Here is a 21,430-nt window from a genome sequence, read left to right on the forward strand (position 1 = left end):
AAAATTCTAATTGAATGGTGGTTTATCCTCAAAGACATCACTCTTAACTGAGTCACAGCATGAGTCAGAACCTCTGAAGCTTTCCTAGGATCACTGTTTGTGACCTGTACTAAGGGAAAGAAACACAAAGCAAAAGAGGCAACTGAGGACTTGAGACCCAGTCTCTGGTTCAGCCAACCAGCATTCATTTAGTGCCTACTATTTGGCAGCTAGGTGGCACAGTGGATGGAGTGCCAGCCCTGGAGTCAGGAAGCCCTAAGTCCAAATCTAACCTCAGACACTTACTTGCTGTATGACCCTGGGCAAGTCACTTAACCCTGTTTGTCTCAATTTCCTCATTTGTAAAATGAGTTGGAGAAATAAATGGCAAACCACTCCAGTATCTTTGCCAAGAAAACCCCAAATGGGGTCATGGAGAGTCAGACGTGACTGAAATGATTCAACAACAAAAGGGCAGCTAGGTGGCCCAATGGATAGAGCACTGGTCTTGAAATCAGGAAGACTCGTTGTGAGTTCAAATCTAGCCTAAGTCAGACACAACTGAAAAATGACTGAACAATTAGCCAGGAACTGTGTTGAGTAATGTAGATACAGGTTCACTGCTGGGTAGCTAGTGCTGGGGTGGGGAAGGGGAGAAAAATCACTTCCCACCCCTTACTAGAAGGAAAACTGACATTGTCATGATCCAACAGAGAGAGAGGATTAAGGGTAATTATTACTTCATTAGTCACCAATCCTCTTTGACTTAGTCCCTTTTACCTATCATGAGGACCAAAGAAGCAACCAGGAGTCAGTGGATTCACATGTCCCTTAGAAGATGGTCCACAGGAAGGGGCCAAGGCACAGTCCCATCCCCACACATGCTCCATAGGAAGTACTCCAAACTAATTCCCTGCTCTGTTGGGATGGGCCAAAGAACTATAGCTCATGATGGAGGCAATTGAAATGAAAATATTGGGGAAATAGGGAAATTCCTGGGTTTAGAGAAGGAAGTGACTGAGCAAAGTGAGATGAGGCAAGACGTGGTGGGAAAAAAAGTTGAAGGCCTCTATAAAGGAAGTTTAGCTCTTGTTCAAGTCACTTCTCAGCTTTGTTCCTGGAATTGCCCTCTTCCTTAGCTCAGAATGATTCTCAAGGTATGATTATGTTACAGACTATTTCTTTTGGTTTGATTTTCATCTCAACTCTTTTTTCCAGTTATGTGATGTTTTTGCTTTGAAAATGGCATTTTACTTTATTTAAATGGAAACTCTGATTTATAGATCACTCTCAAATATTAGTTATGCTTATATGTTTATATGTTTTCCCCCCAATAGAATATAAGTTCCTTGGGGAAGTAAAACTTTTTCATTTGTTTTTTCTGTATATTCTGTGCCTAGCACAGCACCTGACAAATAGTGAATATATAAGTGCTTATTGATTGAAAATTGAATGCATCTTTTTCTTCACCTGATACTATAAGTAAAAGGGACTCTTTTTTTTTAAATTGAGACAATAAATAGACATGATTTATTAAGAAGTTAGTCAACTCATATGTGTAATGGGTTTCATATTTCTTATCTTCTCAATAGTTGGTGAAAGACTGGAGGGAAGGAGAGAATTCAGAACTGGAAATAAAATGCTTGAATTAAAAAGAGATTAGTCAACATAGTGTTACTTATTTTTTACTTTGAGCATAGTTTTTATTGTTGTTTTCAATAAACATAGGACCTAGAGTGGCTGGGAACCTTAGAAATAGCCTAGTCCAACCCATCTCCTTTATCATAGGATGCGGCTGAAGTCCAAAGAACTTCAGTGTTTTGCCCAAGGCCAAACATGTAATGAATAATAGAGCCAAGATTAGAACCCAGACCCTTTGACTCTAGAACCAATGATTTTCCATTTTACCACCCTGCTTTCTCAGCTGACAAGGAAAAATCAATCAGATGCAAAAAGTTATTTTGAAGATAAGAGGGAGAAAGTTAAGTTCCCAAGTTGTTGAGTGTCACTTATTTCTTTCTCTTCATCTCATTTTTCTTAATTTCCTGGCCATTCCCTTTAGGGCCAATGTAGGGTTACTTGTCCTTTGGAAGCATGAGATGCCTTGTAGCATAGTGGAAAATGAATTGGTCTTGGAGTCAAGAGAGACCCGAGTTTTAATGCCATCTCTATTATATGCTCCCCACGTGGCCTTCAGCAATCCATTGAACTCTTAACTCTAGTTTCCTCATTTGTAAAATACAGGTGATAATACTTAACATAGCTCTGTCACTTAGTTGGGGTGGGGGGGAGGGAGAAAGCACTTTATAAACTGCCAAATGCTATATAAATATGAATGACTATGTTTATTTAAAGACTTCTAAGCAGGCTTCTCTATGGAGTGGCTGCCTGCAGTATTGATGGCATCACAGAGTTGGAGTAGGCATATAACAACCTACTCTGAGATCCCACTTTTGTATCTACTCTCCCACTGTTTTCCAAATGGAATGGACTTTTCACAAAGTAGTGAGTTCCCCATCACTGGAAGTTCTCAAGAAAAGGCTGGAAAAACACTTGTGGAGAATGTCATAGAAGAGATTCATACATCAAGCAAGGTTTAGACTAGACCAGGTTAACCTCCTATATTCCTTCCAGCTCTGAGGGTCTATGATTTCTCTGATTGAACCTCATCATATGAACACCCAACTCTTCCCCACATAGTAGTGCCATTACTGATAGCTTGTTCCAGTAGAGAAAAAGAGGAACTCTGCGCTATCACTAGCCAGCTCTAACGTAAAGATACAATTGGAAAGAGAAAGCATGTTTTAGAACTGCATTTCCCAGAAATAGACACAGATATGTTGGTAAATCTCCAAAGTGGCTACTATCACAATAATCTCTTCCTCTTTTCCCACTTTAAATTGGGTTTGCAGTGATTCCAGAGCACAAAATGGGAATGCCTCCCACTTTGCCTTTTTTTTTTAGGCAGTTGGGGGTAAGTGACTTGCCCAGGATCTCACAGCTAGTAAGTTTCAAGTGTTGGTCTGAGGCTAGATTTGAACTCAGATCCTCCTGACTTCAGGGCATGTGCTCTATCCACTTCACCACCCCGCTGTCCCCACTTTGCCTCTCTTGAGGCAGCTGGTGGAATGACACTGGACCTGGCATCATGAAGACCTGAGTTTAGCCTCAGACTAGCTGTGTGACCCTGGGCAAGTCACAACTTCTGTTTGCCCACTTCCTTAACTGTAAAATGGAGATAATAATAGCTCCTATCTCACAGAATTATTGTAAGGATCAAATGTTTGTTGTGGTTGTTGTTCAGGTTTTCTGACTCTTTGCAACTCCATTTGAGATTTTCTTGGCAAAGATAATGAAGTGGTTTGCCATTTCCTTCTCCAGTTCATTTTACAGATAAGGAAACTGAAGCAAATAGGGTTAAATGACTTGCCCTGGGTCACACAGCCAGTAAGTATCTGAGCCTAGATTTGAACTCAGGGAGCTGAGTCTTCCTGACTCCAGGCCCAACACTCTATCCACTATACCACCTAGATTCCCTCAAATCAAATGAGATATTTGTGAAAGGGTGCTTAGCACAGTGCCTAACACATAGTAGGCACTGTAGAAATGTTCATTCTCTCCTTCCTTTCCCTAGTGTAGTGAAAAGAGCACTGGCTCAGGAATCTGAGTACCTGAGTTCAAATCCCAACTTTGATGCTTATAATCAATATGACTTTGGGTAAGTCATTTAACTCCCTTCAGCCAGTAAAATGAGGGATCTGTAAAATGAGATGGCCTCTGAACTCCCATCCTACTCTAGATCTATGATCTTCTGACCTATTGTCCCTCAGCCCCATCTCAGAGACTTCCCTGAGAAAATCCCAACACAACAGCCTCCACTAATATCAAGGCTTAAAAATAAATGAATAGTAACTCATCATATAACAACAAAAGACACAGCGACCTATACGTAATAGGTAATTAAAAATGCCTATTTAATGAAAATGTTAGAGACAATTGGCTTAGATTTAGAGAATCTGGAGTTGAGACAAGTTCATGGACAAAACCCTTAGATCTAGAATAGTCAGTCATTGGGATTGGGGCCATTTGTGGTGGTGTTCCACTCGCTGGCTTCAAAGAAACGAGACAATGTATGGGGATGGGAGTTAGCATGGTCTGCTCACAAATGCAGGTATACCTCATTATAGATAATTAGTGTGTTCTTAGAAAACTACATGCAACTAAAGGAAGTTGAACTCTGAATAATTATACTGACCAATCTTGGTCTCAGAGAATAGATGATACATCCCTTCTCCTGGTAGGGACACAGGAGGAATATGCCACATCCAAAAGGGCACAAATAAAACTTGTTTTTGAAAAGTATGCAAATCAAATCATATTTTAAATTCATTTAAAACAGGAAGTTTACATTAAAAACCTCATCATGGTTCTTTTTGTAAAGCAAAGGACCCTTGTGAAATAGAGATAATGATCTCAATCTGTTATGTAAGGATTTCAGCACCTTAGTGAAGTGGGAAATACATGAGACAACCGTGATCAAGTCTCAGCTCTGCCATAGCCATCTGGGTGGCCACAGACAAGTGGCTGCACCAATCTGTGCCCAAGGCTCCTTCTTTGTAAAAGGAGGGCATTGGATCTGGTGATTTCTAAGGTTGCTTCAAACACTCAGATTCTGAGCCTACAATTTGTTAGCTCTGTATGTTACATTCACTAGGAAGGGGCACATACCTATAAGTAAAAATGGTAACTCCTCTTGTAGGAGTATGAAAGAATAAATGCACAATACTAGCAGCTCATTGAAAAATCTTTCCTTTTTAAGTCCATCACAGACAGCTTTGCCAGTGTCATCCATGGCCTAAATGTACAGCATCTGACAGACCAAGTCCTTCAGAGAAGCAAAAGGATGATCCTGGACACTCTGGGTGTTGGCCTACTGGGAACCAACACAGAAGTCTTCCACAAAACAGCACAGTATAGTAAAGTAAGAGTTCAAAAGTATATATTAGAGGGGCGAGTATGCCTGACAATTAGTGTAATGCAATATAACATAACATAGCATAGTATAATAAAATATAATGTGATGTAATATAGAGGGGCAGGACATTGTGGCACACAGGGCTTGGAGACAGGAAGATGTGTGGTCATGTCCAACCTCTGATATATTCTGTGTGACCATTGACAAATCACAACCTCTCAGTGCCAATAGCAAATGTTCTACCCTTCCCCAAAAACCTTCCCCTGTACGTAACTTGCATGTTCCTCTCAAGGGCACCACGATCCACTGAGTCATCCTGGCTTCCAACCGAAGTGTCATCCTAGACTACTCACTCTTTCTTACAACCCCATCTCCAAAATGTTGCCAAATCCTGTAGATTCTACTTGGACAACATCTCTCCCATATGCATCCCCTTCTCTCCTTTGACATGACCATAACCCTGGTGAAGGATCCCATCATGCCTGGACTACTACAATAGCTTTCTTGTTGGTCTCCTGCCTCAAGCCTCTCCCCACCATATCCTATCCTCTACTTGGCTTTCAAAGTGATCTTCTTAGTATGAGTTTTTACCATGTTGCTCTCCCTATTCAGTAAATGCCAGTGGCTCCCTATTACCCTAGGATCAAACAAAATTCTCTGTTTGGCTTTTAAAGCCTTTCATAACCTGGGCCTTTACTATCTTTCCTGTCTTCTTATACTTTATTCACCTCTATGATGCAACGACACTGATCTCTTTGCTGTTACTTGAACAAGACACCCCATCTCCTGACTCTGGGTTTGTTTTGGTTTGGTTTTTTGTTTTGGTTTTAACCAGTTGTGCACTATGCCTGAACCACACTTCCTCCTCATCTCTGCCTCCCAGCTTCCCTGACTTCCTTTGAGTCTCCACTAAAATTTCACCTTCAGCAAAAAAATCTTTCCCAATCCCCTTCAATGGAGAAGGGGAAGGAAATAAACCTCTATATAGCATCTGCGATGTGCCAGACACCACTGAGTACCCTGATAAATATTATCTCATTTGTCTCTGCAAGGTAAGTGCTGTTATTATCCCCAATTTACAGATGAGGAAACTGAGGCATTCAGAGGTTAAGAGACTTGCCTGGGTTCACACAGCTAGTATGTGTCTAAGGACATTTTTGAACTCAGGTCTTCTTGATTCCAGACCCAGAGTTCTATCTACCATACCACCCACTGAATCCAATACTACCTCCACATGTTTCCCAATGTTGAATGTCTTCCCTCTGGTAATTATCTCCAAGTTATCCTGTATATAGCTTGTTTACATATTGTCTCTCCCTGTTAAACTATGGGCTCCCTGAAAGCAAGGACTATTTCTTCCTTTCTTTGTGTGCTCAGCACTTACCACAGTGCCTGGTATCACATAATTGGTACCAAAGAAATACTTGTTAATGCTAAGACTATAAATTTCAGACAAATTGGTAAACTATATCAGTAAAATCAATAGAAGTAGTTTATGTAATTTCTTTACACCAGTGAGATCACAGATATAGACAAAAACCATTCACACATATGTGATTATATATGTGTGTGTGTGTGTATATATATATATATACATGCATAATACATATAAGATCTGGAACATGCATATATACATGTGGGTGTGTGTGTGTGTGTGTGTGTGTGTGTGTGTGTGTGTGTATACATACCCACACAGGGTTTCCCAAAACTCTTTCTTTTTTTTGGCTAGGCAGTGGGGTTAAGTGACTTGCCCAGAGTCAGATGCTAGTAGTAAGTGTTATGTGTCTGAGGCTGGATGTGAACTCAGGTCCTCCTGACTCCAGGGCTGGTGCTCTATCCACTGCACCACCTAGCTGCCCCTGTCCCAAAACTCTTAATGCAATTTTAAGCTTTAATAGCTTAAATACACACACACACACACACACACACACACACACATAGTCCAGATCCATGATAATATAAAAGTTGAGTTATGATATAGCAACATATACAACATATAGAGTAAAAATAATAAACATATCTATGATACAGCTACATATACAGTGTGTATGTACAGTGAAAAATAATAAGCTTTGTATATGTTATAGACATATCTCTAGTATTAATATAATGCTATACAGGCACTTATTTGTTGTTTATACAAATATGTCCAGCATGTCTATGATAATAAACATTGTATCACAGAGACCTGTTTCTATAATATAGGCATTTGGAGTATTATTTTTTGGACCAGATTTGTGACTTCATAGATATAAGGAACTCCCCATGTAATGAGGAAGCTCCCTCTACCAAAGCAGATTGGCATCTTCTTTGTACTTCGAAGTCTTAAACAGTTGCCTGAAAAGTATATCTATGAAGGGGAAATACATATATGTGTATATATACACATATATGTGTGTGCCAGTGTGTATATACGCATACATGTAGATCCACATGTGTGTGCACATGTATATATGTATGTTTACACACATATTTGTATATATAGTAACCTGCATATTTATAATAATATATTACATAATACATTATTGACAATATGCCTATAATAAATAAAATCTGTTTAGAGTCACCTTGGCATAGTGAATAGCGAGCTGGTCTCAGAATTAAGAAGACTTGGGTCCCAGTCTCATCTCTGCCACAAAATGGATGTTGGATGCAGGGCAATCACTTAGCCTCTTAGTGTTCCATGCCCCTCTCTGAAACTAAATTGCAGAGCAGTCCCAATCTCCAGTAGCAGAGGAAATTCCTCACCAGGAGCTCCTTAGGCTGATACAATTGCAGGTCTAGTTTAAAACACACACACACACACACACACACACACACACACACACACAAAATACATACAATAAAAACATATATATAGTAGGTATAAATGTCTAGGATCATCAGCTTAGAACTGAAATTTTTAAAAAAGAATGTGCAGATAAGTCAAACCTCTCTATGCCTCCCATTGTCTGCATCGGGAACTTATATGAGAGGCTCACAGTCTTCTCTAATCTAGATGTGAAGAAGGAATTGTATAATCCCCTGGGCCAAAGAAGAAGAAATTTATGGAATGTGGTTTACATTTGTCATCAAAATTTGTTAGACTAACAAATGCCAGCTAGTATTATTATTGATCTTATGTTCCCCATCTATAAAATGGGAATAATAATTGTACCTACCTCATAGGATTATTGTAAAGATCAAACAAAATAAATATGTAAAGCACTTGCAAACCGTTAAAAAAAAAATTGTTAGACTAGTGACCCCAATCATTAAAGAGGAAGGAGCAAGCAAGAGACAGGCGGTGACCTGCTGCCCCAGTTTGACTCTTCTGCTTTTGTTCCAGATCTACAGTAGTGACGCCTCCAGCTGCGTCTGGGGACGGCCAGACCTCAGGCTCCCACCCACATATGCCGCTTTCGTGAATGGAGTTGCTGTAAGGATCTTTATGTAGCTTTTCAAGTCTCAGATATTCAGTATCATCAGTTTTTGTCTCTGTTGTTTCTAAAGCTTTTAAAATAAGCCCTTTTAGAAGCTTCAAAGGATAGTTAACTATGAACAGATGAAGCCAAGGACTTGGGGAAAAGGAGGCTTTCATGAAGTACAGAACACTCTTAGGATACCCCAATGATAAGTCTGGACTCTTTCTCCAGATCTCTGTGGCAAAAAAAAAAAACCTCAATGCCAAAGCACTTCATCTAGTGGGAAACATAAGACTGATACACACACGGTAACAACCATAAAAGGAAACCTAAGATAATCTTACAATGGGTGATGTCGATACCATTAGAGGATTTCAGAATGGAGGGAAAGCATTTTTGGCAGGGGTAATCAGAGAAAGCCGCATGAAAGAAGTAGCATTTAAGCTTGGCTTTGAAAGGTCTCAATGGTTGTAGGGAAGGGGGTAGGTCAAAGGAACAGACCCTGAGTAATATTGTGTCTAATGCCAGCACTGCAATGAGGAAACCTTGATCTTGAAACTGCTTCAGACTGATACAAGTTATACAATCATGGACAAGTCTTTTAACCTCTCAAAAACTACATTTTCTTCATCTGTAAAATGAGTATGACAATACTTGTGCTTCCCTTTCTTAGGGTTGTTGTGAGGATAGCACTTCAACCAAAGTGTCATATAAATGTGTTTATTATATTACATCATATTATATAATCTAGTATTTCAGAAACAGTGAGTAAAGGAATTTGACTGGAGGTTAATTTTCTATGTGGTAGTAGTTGGAAGAAAAACTGGAAAGGTAGGTTAGGGCCAGATAACAGAAGGTCTTGAATGCTAAGTTACAGAATTTGGACTTTATTTGGTAGGTACTGGGGAGCTATTGAAGATTTTTTTTTTTAGCAGGGCACTGAAATAATCAAAGCAATGGTTTAGGAAGATGGCATGACAGCTTAGAGGTGTAAAGATCCTGAAAGCAAGAAGACAAATTAGAAGACTTCTGCAATGAGTCAGACATGAGTGATGATAGATGGCTAAGCAGTGCAGTGGGTATGGAAAAGAAGGGATGGAGTGAAAGATTATTAAGGAAGAAATAGCTGGACTTGTCAATTAACTTGATGCAAGAGGTGAGGAAAGAGGAAAAGTCAGAAACAACTACAAGGCTTCAATCCTGCATGAGCTGAGCAGTGAGAAAGGGAAGTCTCTTTAAGGGAGAAAATAGTGAGTTGTTTTATAAATGCCCAGTTGCAGATAACAGCAGGACATCCAGGTAGAAACATCCAGGAAGAATTTGGAAATGAAACTTATAAGCATGACAATATCCACAAAGATTTTATTTGAGAAGGCAGTGTTTGGAGTTGGAAGTATTTGGACTAGAAGAAAAACCATCCACTTCCTTTCTCTGGATGCACCTTTTTCTCACCCCATCTCTTCTGAGACTAACTTTCTCTCTAGTCACTGTGATTAGCACTCCACCTTCTGGGAGGTGCCTCTTATATTTATACAGGAAGAACAAAGGGACCTTTGAGGTATTGTAGGCGGCTGTCCATGAGTTTCTGATTTACCAATCCCCTAATTATTTCATTTAGTTCTCGTGTGCCCAGGGTAATTCATGAGTGGCCTGGGTTCATTTTTGTCTCTGTTTTTAAGAAGTTTAATAATATGCTTTCAAGAAAACTCTCTTTGGTCCCTTCAAGTTCCCAAATAGGGGAATTTTCCCTCTTCCTCTTCCTTTACACTTCCCTCCTTCTCTCCCTTTTTGTCCCTGCCTCTCTTTCTTCATGCCCCTGTACCCCTTCCCTCTCCTACCTTTCTCTTCCTCCTTACCTATCTTCTTCTCCTCTCTGTCTCTGTCTCTCTCTCTGTCTCTCTGTCTCTCTCTCTCTCCCTCCCTCCCTCTCCCCCTCTCTCCCTCTCCCTCTCCCCCCATAATCTCCCTCTCAGCTGTCTTTGAGTAAATTAAATACATATAGACTAATAACATTTTGGGGTTAACCACAGATTTCTCTTAATACTGGCTATAAAAGACTAGTAAGGGGAAAGATACAAAAACTTTAAACAAACATAGAAAAGTTTTAAAACACTGTTCCAGGTGGTTTCTTCATTACAAAATTTGGACCCAGGTCTTCTGAATTCTACCCCAATCCACACCATGCTCCTTCCTCAGACCTTAATGAAAATTTAGAGAACCTAAGATAAAATCTCAGCTCTGACAAAGTTGTCTTTTTCTCTGTTGTTTTTAGTGCATTGGGATTGAAGTGAACTGAATCTATGTATTTGTGTGTGTGTGTGTATGTGTGTGTTTTTCCTATCCTACAAAGGTTCATTCAATGGACTTTGATGATACATGGCACCCTGCTACACATCCTTCAGGGCCAGTACTTCCTGTCCTCTTGGCTTTATCAGAAGTCTTACCTCAGAATCCCAAGGTCTCTGGACTTGACCTGCTGCTGGCTTTCAATGTTGGAATTGAAGTACAAGGTCGATTAATGCGTTTCTCCAAGGAAGCCAGTGACATACCAAAGAGGTATGGAGAGAATTTGTCCCAGAGTTAGGCAAAGAGTTGTCTCACTCTTTGCTTCGTTTACAAAATAGTTGATTTTTTTAGGGCTCTGATCTCTATTAAATTTATCTAATGCTAAAGGCTAATTTTAACCACCAGGTGGCATTGCTAGCCACTATCCTAATCTTATTTATCAAAAAAAGATCAGCTATTAGCAAATGCTAACACATAGTAGGTACTTAACAAATGCTTATGGACTAACCAATTCATTCACCTGACCATCATAAATGCTATACCCCTTAAGGGAATTGCTGGTGAAATGCAGGGGGTTTTTTTTTTTGGTTTATCAAGAGTGAGTAATCCCCAGGTCCACTTCTCTCTGAGTGGCTACGCTCTTCTCATTAACCAAAGGGTGAGATCAGGGAGGATTTACCTAATCAGAATAGATCTGAGATTTCTTACCTACCAGAAAACCTTGCCTTGCTCCTAAACCTGCTGCATTTCACTGAGCTCTAGTCATGTGCTCATAATGGAAATAGCCCCCATTATAAAGAAATGTGAGGAAACTATGTGGTGTTTTGCCCTTTTATGTAGTAATCAATAAGAGAAATAAGTATTCTATAATAGAAAATCAGTCACACAGCTGGAGACCCTTCTCCTAAACCCAGTATCCCCCAGTGTGTAAGCATTCTCTTTACTATGGAGTTGCAGGAAAGACACAGTTCAGTTTATTTAGAGTCTCCACAACCATACTTCCTGCATATAGGGAAAGACGTAAAGAGAATCTAACATAGTTCACATTTAACTGTCAACTCATAGTATCTAGTAGGGCCAGCTATTAGATGAAGGAATGTTAGATCTGGGTCTCGGCTCTTCCTCATGGCACAATGGATGGTGTCAGGGGAACCCTGATGCAGAATGAACCTCCTACAACCAATGGTTTTCCATTTAGTGTCCTTGGCAGGAACCTCCAACTGCTTTTTGCCAGGGCTAACTATGGAATGGTACAGTGGTAGGCAAGGGCAGACCTGACTAAAATACCCTCATCATCATGCCCCCACAGACCTTCTCTTTGACCTTATCTGTAGTACTTCCCCATTGACAGTCCTGTCTGCCTCATTTCCTTCTAAGATGTTCCCTATTGACTAGTTACTAGAATTGATGCCAAAATCCCAACTCAAATTCCCTAGAGATTTTTCTTTCACCATGTATTTGAGCATGCAAGATATTGGCTCACCTTTCTAAGTTACTGCCTGCCCTGTGTTTTTAATAATCCCCTGCAAGGGGTTTTAGCCATCTCTAATATACCACAATTAACTGGCCTGTTCTGTGCTGTGCTTTCCAGATTCCATCCACCAAAAGTTGTGGGTACTTTGGGCAGTGCCGCTGCTGCAGCCAAGTTTTTAGGGCTTGACCAGACAAAGTGCAGAGAGGCTATGGCTATTGCCGTCTCCTATGCAGGCGCACCCATGGCAAATGCTGCCACACAGACCAAACCTCTCCACGTCGGCAATGCAGCCAGGCATGGGTTAGAAGCTGCTTTCCTGGCTTTGCTGGGCCTGCAAGGGAACCAGAAGATCTTGGACATAGAGGCAGGGTTTGGGGCCTTCTATTCCAACTACACCCCACAAGCCCTACCAGCTTTGGAATCTTACACGTTGTTGCTAGACCACCAAGATATAGCCACCAAGCGATTCCCTGCCCACTTAGGAACACACTGGGTTGCAGATGCAGCTGCTTCTGTGAGGAAGTACTTGCTCCCCACTGACAAGATCAAAAGAATTGTGCTTAGAATCCCTGATGTCAAATACGTGAATAGGCCTTTCCCAGTTTCAGAGCATGAAGCCAGGCACTCCTTCCAGTTCATTGCCTGTACTATGTTGCTTGATGGTGGCATCTCAGTCCAGTCTTTCCACAAGAGCCAGGTTGACAGGCCTCAGATAAGGGAGCTGCTTGATAAAGTAGTGTTGGAGTACCCTCCTGACAATCACCCTAACTTTGATACACTCTACTGCGAGATGAGCATCACCCTTGAGAATGGAAATACCTTCACGGAACGCTGTGATACTTTCTATGGTCACTGGAGGAAACCACTGAACCGGGAAGACTTAGAAGAAAAATTTAGAGCCAATTCTTCCACTGTGCTCCCCTCTGAGGCAGTAGAAGGCATTATAAAAACAGTGAACAGATTAGAAGACTTAGAGGATTGTTCTTTGTTAACCACATTTTTAAAGGGGCCATCAAAGAAGACTTCAAATTGTATTCAGCATGTACTCTCCAATCATAGCCTCTCTTGATACTTCCAAAGAATTGAAGGGTTTTGATACTTTAAAGATTCATAGGATCATAAATTTAGAACTGGAAGGGCTCTTGGAAGTACATTCAGCACACTCCCCACATTTTACAGACAAGGAAACTGAGGCACAAAGAGGTTATTTGCCCAGAGTCACACAACTAGTAAGTGTCTGAGATAGAATTTGAACTCAAGTCTTCTTGACTCTAAATATAGCACTCTGTCCACTATACCTCTCAGCTGCCATGATTTAGTAATTGCTTTCAAAGGGCAAGCACCTGAAACTTGGGTTCCTTATCAACCAACAAATTAAATAAACAGTGTTAAATCAAGCAAGACAAACTTAATTTCAGACATAAGTCTCACTTGGCATATATGGAAATGGCAAGTTTACCTTGCTCTGTCAAAAGTAATGGACATATTTCTTAAGGCAACATGAAAAATTTGCAAGGTAATGTACACATTGCTCAAGACAACAGGAGAAAGTTGCAAGACATTCATACAATCACAGGATCATAAATCTGAAGATGGAAGGGACCTCAGAGCTCATCTAGTCCAAACACTTCATTTTACAACTGAGGAAACTGAGGCACAGGGAGTATGTTACTTGCCTAAGGTCACACAGGTAGTGTCAGAGGCAAGAAGGTAAATAAAACTTAGTCCAAAAGTGCCTTGCCAGCAAATTTAGCCACATCCAAACAGTTTTACTGACTGATGGACTTTCAAGAGCTCCATATCTGGGGAGAAATGTCAATACAATAAGCTATTTCTTAGTCTGAGGGAACAGTTCTACAGCTTCCTCCACCAAGAGAATTCTTAATTAGTCCCAAGACTTGGCAAGACAGCCTGGTAGCCAGATACAGAGATCTGCATGCTTAGAAGTGAAGATCCAGGTAATAAAGCTATAGAGGAAGTTGTGCAAAGCACCAGATGAGTGAGTAATCAGAACCTATCAATTCCTAGAGAATTTAGGCAAAAATTACTTAACTTTTTGTTCCCTCCCACTTGTAAAGGTTGACATTTAATTACTGCAAAGTATAGTCATGCTTTCAGCCTGATTTTGTAAAAAAAAAAAAAAGGTATTGATAATGTACTTGATAAATATGCCCTGTGTAGACACTCTGAGCATATTCTGTCCCTTAATATTTCCATGCTTGTTTTGCATGTTCATTTACAGTTGGTTTACATATGTATTTTTTCTTCTCAATTAGATTATACACTCCTCCCGAGCAGGGACTTTGTATTGTTTCATTTATATCTCTTTCCCCCTCCTCCTCTGATAGCCCTCAATATCCGAACCCCTAGCCCTCAGACTTAACCCTTCTAGCATCTTGTAATTGCTTTCTCATCACTTAATAAATTTTGTTATTAACTGTCACCGTCTACATTTTCTCACAACTCATTCTAAAGAAGAAATTAAAACAGCCACCTTACCCAGAAGGGGAAAGGAATCAAAAGAATATAGTGTGATTTATTAGCCAGAATACTTTAGGCTAACAAGACTGACATAGATACATACCCCTGCAAACAAAACATGTCTTATATGTTAGCAACTGTTGAACAAATAAACATATCGACTGTGCCATTTCTTAGGAAAGAGACATAGGAGGGTCTTCTAGCACCTCTCTCACTAGCAGGTTAGCTTTTGATCAGGTCAAAAAGGAAGACAGGAATGGAGTCATAATAAGGGATTGAATAAGCTTACTTTATTCTAGTCTAGTCTTCTCAAAGGGAGTTTGCTGATAATGGGAGCATCACCTCCTACAGCATTCCCTAACAACCCTTCTCTCAGGGGCTGGTGTGAAGGAGAGGCAACTACCCCGTGTCTCGATGAGGTCATTTGAGACCACCACAACTTGTGCACTTCCCTAAATCCCCTCAAGCTTCAATGGGGGCTGGTTGAGGCAAACACACAGATTGCCGCTCCCAAGCCTTGATGGGGGCCAATCAAGGCACACACAGAATTCCAGCCTGCACATTCACCCCTATGGGGGTCCCCAGTCACTGACCAGTGCCCACTTGCTTTATAGGGCAACAGACAAAGAAGGCACACTGCCAGCAATAGCCTCACAATTTCACATCACTTCACCCCTATATCTACTGTGACTGTGCAGTAGAAACTGATTTGAACTATGATCATGAGAACTCATGTCTAACACATGGAAAGTAGAGATTGTTATGGCTGTGGATCCTGGGAAGAAAACTCTAAGAAAGAATAACAAAAATCCACTTTACACACACTAAAATTCACCTTACTTACAGCAACATAGGTGAACATGAAGACAGTCACAGCCATGCCCACCCATCCACCATGGCCCAAATGGCAGCATAGAAGATACCGGCTTAGGAAGCTGCAATCACATAAGTACAAAGGTAATATTGGCCGGCAATCTAGGGGCCGCTGCCTTCAATTATGGCCTCAGCATAGGGATTAAGGGTAACACGTAGAAGTGCATCAGCATTTCACAGATGTTTGTGTTTTTTCACACTAGTCACTATGTTCTTAGGGAGGTCAAAGCCCTGGTAGCAGTCAGTCAACAGTTAACACACATTAATTAAGTTCTTACTGTGCACCAAGTTCTGTGCTAAGGAGTTGGGATACGAGAAAGGTAAAAACATAGTCCCTGCCCTCAAAGACTTCACATTTTAATAGCAGAGACAACATGCAAATAACTAGGTGCATATAAGATAAACATAGTATAAATGGAATGCAATCTCAGAGAGGAAGATGCTACCAATGGAGAAGACCTGGAAGGTCTTCTGAAGGAGAGATTTGAGCTTAATCTTGAAAAAAGCCAAGGAAATTAGGAGGTGGAGGAGAGAAGGGAGTGCATTCCAGACATAGGTGACAGCCAGTGAAAAGGCACAGTCATGGAGTAGTCATGTTCATAGGACAGCATGTAAAAAAAGAGTAAGTTATTCCATCAGGTGTGACAAACTTCATGATCTGTGACTTTAAAAGACTCGGAAAGCAAGCACATAAAGATGGAAAATATTGTTGATTAACATCTACCTTTTGGATCTCCTGGCATGGAATGAATGGGCCATTTTCATGAGGAACATGAAGTTTAATCAGAGCTAGGTATCAGTGAAGGTTTTGTACCAAAGAGTCCAGTGGTCCTGCTTTCTTCTCTGGTCTTTGTGATAGGACAATGTAGTAAACTCAGGAATTTTATAAACTCAGGAATAATACCATGTTTGAAATTTGAACCACATTAAAAAGACAGACCAGTATATCTGGTGTTGACAATTGACAAATGAGTTGACAGATCATTTGAAGTTACTCCAGCTTGCAGGGGTCAGTATGAGCAATGACATAGTGCCTGGCCCTCTCCACATAGTGCTGCTAGTTCTCAAAAGCAGTATTGATGTCAAAGTCCTACTACTGAAAACATGCCTAAGAATAGGAAATAGAAAGACGTAAGGCAGTATTGTCAAGGATACAACTATCACTTCCTTTCTGATACACAAGCATAATTGCCCAACCATTCAATGTTCTTTGTGCCATGACGTCAGGCTGCTTGTTGAACAGCCCCACACGCAAACCTTCTCCAAGGATGCAGACAATACCCAATTTCCTACTGTAAATACTTGCTAGACCAACTGTGGTCAGCCACAATCTATGCCAAAATGAATGTCTGTCTGACAAAGGTAGAATGAGAAATCCTAGTAGTGTACTAAGAACCACAAACAGTGGATATATTTAAGAGTTGAGGGGACTCTGAACTAACTTTTGAATACATAAACCTTGTGTAGATCCATCTAAGTACCCCATAAATCAATCTTAAGGCATCCACTTGGGTCAGGTTGAATATGCATTTCTCCAGCCAGGCATAGAGTTGGTAGTGGGGAAGGAAGCCAGCACCTTATGGATGTGGGTGATACATTGGGCCATGGACCAAAAGTAAATTAAAATATCATCTTGGGGCAGCTAGGTGGCGCAGTGGAGAAAGCACCGGCCCTAGAGTCAAGAGGACCAGAGTTCAAATGCAGCCTCAGACACATGATAACTCACTAGCTGTGTGACCCTGGGCAAGTCATTTAACCCCAACTGCCTCGCAAAAAAAAAAAGTCATCTTGATACATCACAATCCAGCCAATCGGGGCAGCTAGGTGGCGCAGTGGATAGAACACTGGTTCTGAAGTCAGAAGGACCTGAGTTCAAATCCGACCTCAAACCAAACACTTGACACTTACTAGCAGTGTGACCCTGGGCAAGTCACTTAACCCCAATTGCCTTAAAAAAAAAACAGAAACAATCCAGCCAATCTCAGAAATACTGGAATACTGAAGCCATGTTGCAAAAGCTGAATGGTATCCAAACATATTCGAGGTGAGTCCTTCAGGGTAGCCATGTGTTCCCTGGCTAACCTTAGAGCTCTGTATACATATTCCTTACACATGTACCACTTCCAACACTGATTGTGCGGTAAACCATGGAAGAATGTATCGTGTGTGTTGTGTGTGTGTGTGTGTGTGTGTGTGTGTGTGTGAAAAATCCTTACTGGCACTAATTTTGCTATGCTATTTAATTATGTTTTCTGCTTTGAACAAGTGTATTCTCTAACTCTGTAAAAGTAAACACGCTGGTGGAGGTTTGTGAGATATGGTTTTTTGTGGATGTTGACCCCCAGAGTTTCTTGAAGTAGAATGATTTTCTGGGGGTCTGTATATGAGAGGAGGGGCAGATGCAACACTTAAAGGGGAGCTGAAATATAAGAGTAGGAAGATAGTGAGAGCACCCAGCTGCCTTCAGTGATTTGAAGTCAGCAGTCAATCAATAAATATTTATTAAGCACTTCACCATGTGCCTGGCACTGTGCTAAGTGCTAAGGATAACTCCTGCCCTCAAAGAGTTTACAATCAAACAAGGGAAACAATAGGCCAACTCCCTACCTCCAAACTAACCACATCATGCTGCAGTGTGGCTCAAGATTCAAAGGACCTGTGTGTTTAATTCCCACCTTTGACAGTTATTACCTGTATGACTATGGGCAACTCACTTAATGTCCCTATGCCTTAGTTCCCTCACCTATAAAATGAGAGGATTGGATTAACTGACCTCTAGGATCCCTTCAAGTTCAAGATCTACAATCCTACGAACATCCCAAGATAATAAAAGAATCAGTACAGTAGATATAACTGTAGCGTCACTGTCAACGATCTTTGAAAGATCGTAGAGAACAACAGGAGAACTGGGGAAAATATAGAACTGGGGAAAGGCAAATGTTTCATTTTTAAATTAAAAAAAAAAGTTAAGAGAATGGAGGTTGCATACCATAGGCCACTCAGTTTTCTGAGTAACACATTCTAAAATGTTGTTAAATGGATGCTTAGTAACGGTCTAAACAATGATTACAACAGGTCATGCCACACTGACCTCATCCCCTTTGCTCCTCTAGGTCGATACATTGAAAAATCAGAGGGTTGCTATAGACAAAGTTTACACCAAGATTTTACCAGTTTTTCAAGCTATTGGACAGTATGCAGACAATATGGATTTGGCCCACAGGTTTTTGTGTTTCAGACCGCCTGAAACCACTTTTCCAGGACTGGTCTAAGTGTGAGAATCTAAGGTTGACAGTACAGGTGCCTTCCTCCTATAACCACTCCCTAGCTGGGTCACCCTCCAACAGTGTTTTCCTGGTGCTGGTCTATGAGACCCAAAGTTATTTTGCCTTACTGTCTCCCTTGGTCTGTTTCTGAAAATGTCCACACTTTGTCCCCCTGGAACGTGCTTCCTCACCTCATACCATCTCTTCTTTTCTGACTTGCCTGCCTAAAACAGATTCCACCAGCTAGCTCTTGCTTGGCTTGTTCAGTCCTAATGGTGAAATTATTTCAGCTGCCAAAGTGATTTTCCTGAAGTATAGGTCAGACTATATTACCTGGCTATTCAATAAACTCCAGGGACCCCTATCACCTCCAGGATCAATTGTAAAGTCCCTTATTTTGGCATTTAAAACCCTTTACAACCTGGCTCCATCCTACCTTTCCAGATCCAGCTACCTTTACACTATCTATACCTAATGCCTGGAATGTTCTCCTTCCTGCTACCTCTCAGCTTCCCTTGCTTTCTTTAAGACTCAGCTCAAAAGATGTGGGAAAATTGGAACACTAATGCATTGTTGGTGGAGTTGGGAACTGATCCAACCATTCTGGAAAGCAATTTGGAACTATGCCTAAAGGGCCCCTTTGACCCAGCAATAGCACTTCTAAGGCTATATCCCAAAGAGATCATACAAATGGGAAAAGGACCCACTTGTACAAAAATATTTACAGCAGCTCATTTTGTGGTGGCAAAGAATTGGAAACTGAAAAATTGGTGAATGGCTGAACAAGTTGTGGTATATGAATGTAATGGAATACTATTATGCTATAAGAAATGATGAACAGGATGATTTCAGAAAAACCTGGAAAGACTTGTATGGTCTGATGCTGAGTGAAGTGAGCAGAACTAAGAGAATGTTGTTCACAATAACAGCCACTTTGTGCGATGACTAATATTGATAAACTTAACCCTTCCTAGCAATACAAGGATCTAAGACATCTCCAAAGGCCTCATGAGGGAAAATGCTATCCACATCCAAAGAAAGAACTATGGAGTTTGAATGCAGATTGAAGCATACTATTTGCTGTTTTTTTTTTCTCTTCTGTTGAGTTTTGTTTCCTCTTTCTGGTAGTTCCTTCTATTAGTTCTAATTCTTACTTACAACATCAGTAATGTGAAAATATGTTTAATAGGAATGTATATGTATAGCCTATATCAGATTGTGTGCCATCTTGGGCAGGGTGGTAGGGAGGAAGGGGGAGGAAAATTTTAAACTCAAAAGCATATGGAAGCGATTGTTGATAAATCAAAATAAATTTAAAAAAAAGACTCAGCTCAAGTCCTGCCTTCTGAAGGAGGCCTTCTCTGGTTCTCCCAGTGCCTTCTCTGAAATTAGCCTCCTTCTATTTTGTATGTATCTGGTATATACGTAGTTATATCCATGTTGTCTATCCCTTAAAATGTGAGTTCCTTGAGGACAGAGATGGTGTTTTATCCCTTTCTTTGTATCATTAAGAACTTAGCACAGTGTAAAACTTGCACATGGTAAATTCCTAACAAATGCTCATTGACTGACTATTCTACACTATCTATACAGCTGTCCGTGAATTTCAATTTCACCTAACACTGTGCTTTGTGGAACTAAGGAATAATCAAATGATGTTACCAGGGCTATTATATGACTGCAGCAAAAGAAACATATAACCTTAATAGCTATAAGTATTACTAACTCTTGCTATTACATTAAGACATTTTGAATGAGGTGAGACCACAAACCATTTTTAAAAAATATATTTCATTTTTATAGCAATTGATGGGGAAAAACTAATTAAGAATGCTGCTCACCCCAAGACAGAGAGGTGATGGACTAATATATGCACAATGAGAAACACATTTTTGGATATGGCCAATATTTGAATTTATTTTGCTTGACTTATATGCTGCAAGGGTTTTGTATTTATTTGGGAGGGGAAAAGGAGAAAAAATACTTGATAACTGAAAAAAAATTTAAACAAGAAAAGTTATCTTTAACAGGTTAATGTAATAAATTCAACAAATATTTATAAGGTACCTACTTTGTGCAAGAACTAATCATTAATCATATCTTCCTTGAAATTCCTACACTTGAGACTAAGAAGATAGATCTCTTCCTCCTCAAATTATCTTCCATTTACTTATGTTTGTCTTTCCCAGTGGCATGTAAGCTCCTAAAAGACAGGGACTGCTTTTAATTTGTGTCTTTGAGTCTTCGGTGCCTAGTACACAGTAGGTGCTTAATAAAAATACTGGATAAACTGAATTGGATAATTCCACTCTATTCTTATATGTGTTGCTGAAACTATATTTCCTCAGGGCCCAAAATCATTCATAAGAACTGATCAAGTAGATCAAAAGAGGTAGTACAGGGAGAGTACTATGCAAACCTGAAAGTGCTTTGTAAGTGCTAACTATTATTACCACGTACCCTTTAAAGATATCTTATGATAATGTGAAACCCAATGAATGCAACCAGTTCCTGAAGACAGAGGCTTTATACTGAGAATGTCCCTCTAAATCTGCATCATCCCCGGAAAAGTAAGAAAGAAATGCCTAGCACCTTGGGTGCAAATGCAGAAAACTGAAAGAAAAATGATATTTTAAACAGCTATTTAAGTTGTTTCAAACACAGTACAGAAACTCAAATACCAAGTGCTCTC

General features: G+C 40.3%; 1 protein-coding gene across 2 annotated transcripts; it reads left to right on the forward strand.

The window, feature by feature from the left end:
- The first annotated feature begins 1,053 nt into the window (after positions 1–1,053).
- Positions 1,054–14,561, forward strand: ACOD1 (aconitate decarboxylase 1). Of its 2 annotated transcripts, XM_020973305.2 has the most exons (5): positions 1,054–1,136; positions 4,799–4,960; positions 8,283–8,372; positions 10,709–10,914; positions 12,236–14,561. In XM_020973305.2, the coding sequence occupies exons 1-5, from the start codon at positions 1,125–1,127 to the stop codon at positions 13,185–13,187; spliced, it is 1,422 nt and encodes a 473-aa protein (XP_020828964.1). In that variant the 5' UTR covers positions 1,054–1,124; the 3' UTR covers positions 13,188–14,561. The 2 variants fall into 2 exon arrangements, with proteins under 2 accessions (XP_020828964.1, XP_020828965.1); XM_020973306.1 differs by lacking the exon at positions 4,799–4,960 and having other exon boundaries at positions 1,060–1,136.
- Positions 14,562–21,430: the final 6,869 nt, after the last annotated feature.

The sequence above is a fragment of the Phascolarctos cinereus genome, unplaced genomic scaffold, assembly GCF_003287225.1.
Source record: "Phascolarctos cinereus isolate Bilbo 61053 unplaced genomic scaffold, phaCin_HiC Scaffold_7;HRSCAF=346, whole genome shotgun sequence".
Taxonomy (NCBI): domain Eukaryota; kingdom Metazoa; phylum Chordata; class Mammalia; order Diprotodontia; family Phascolarctidae; genus Phascolarctos; species Phascolarctos cinereus.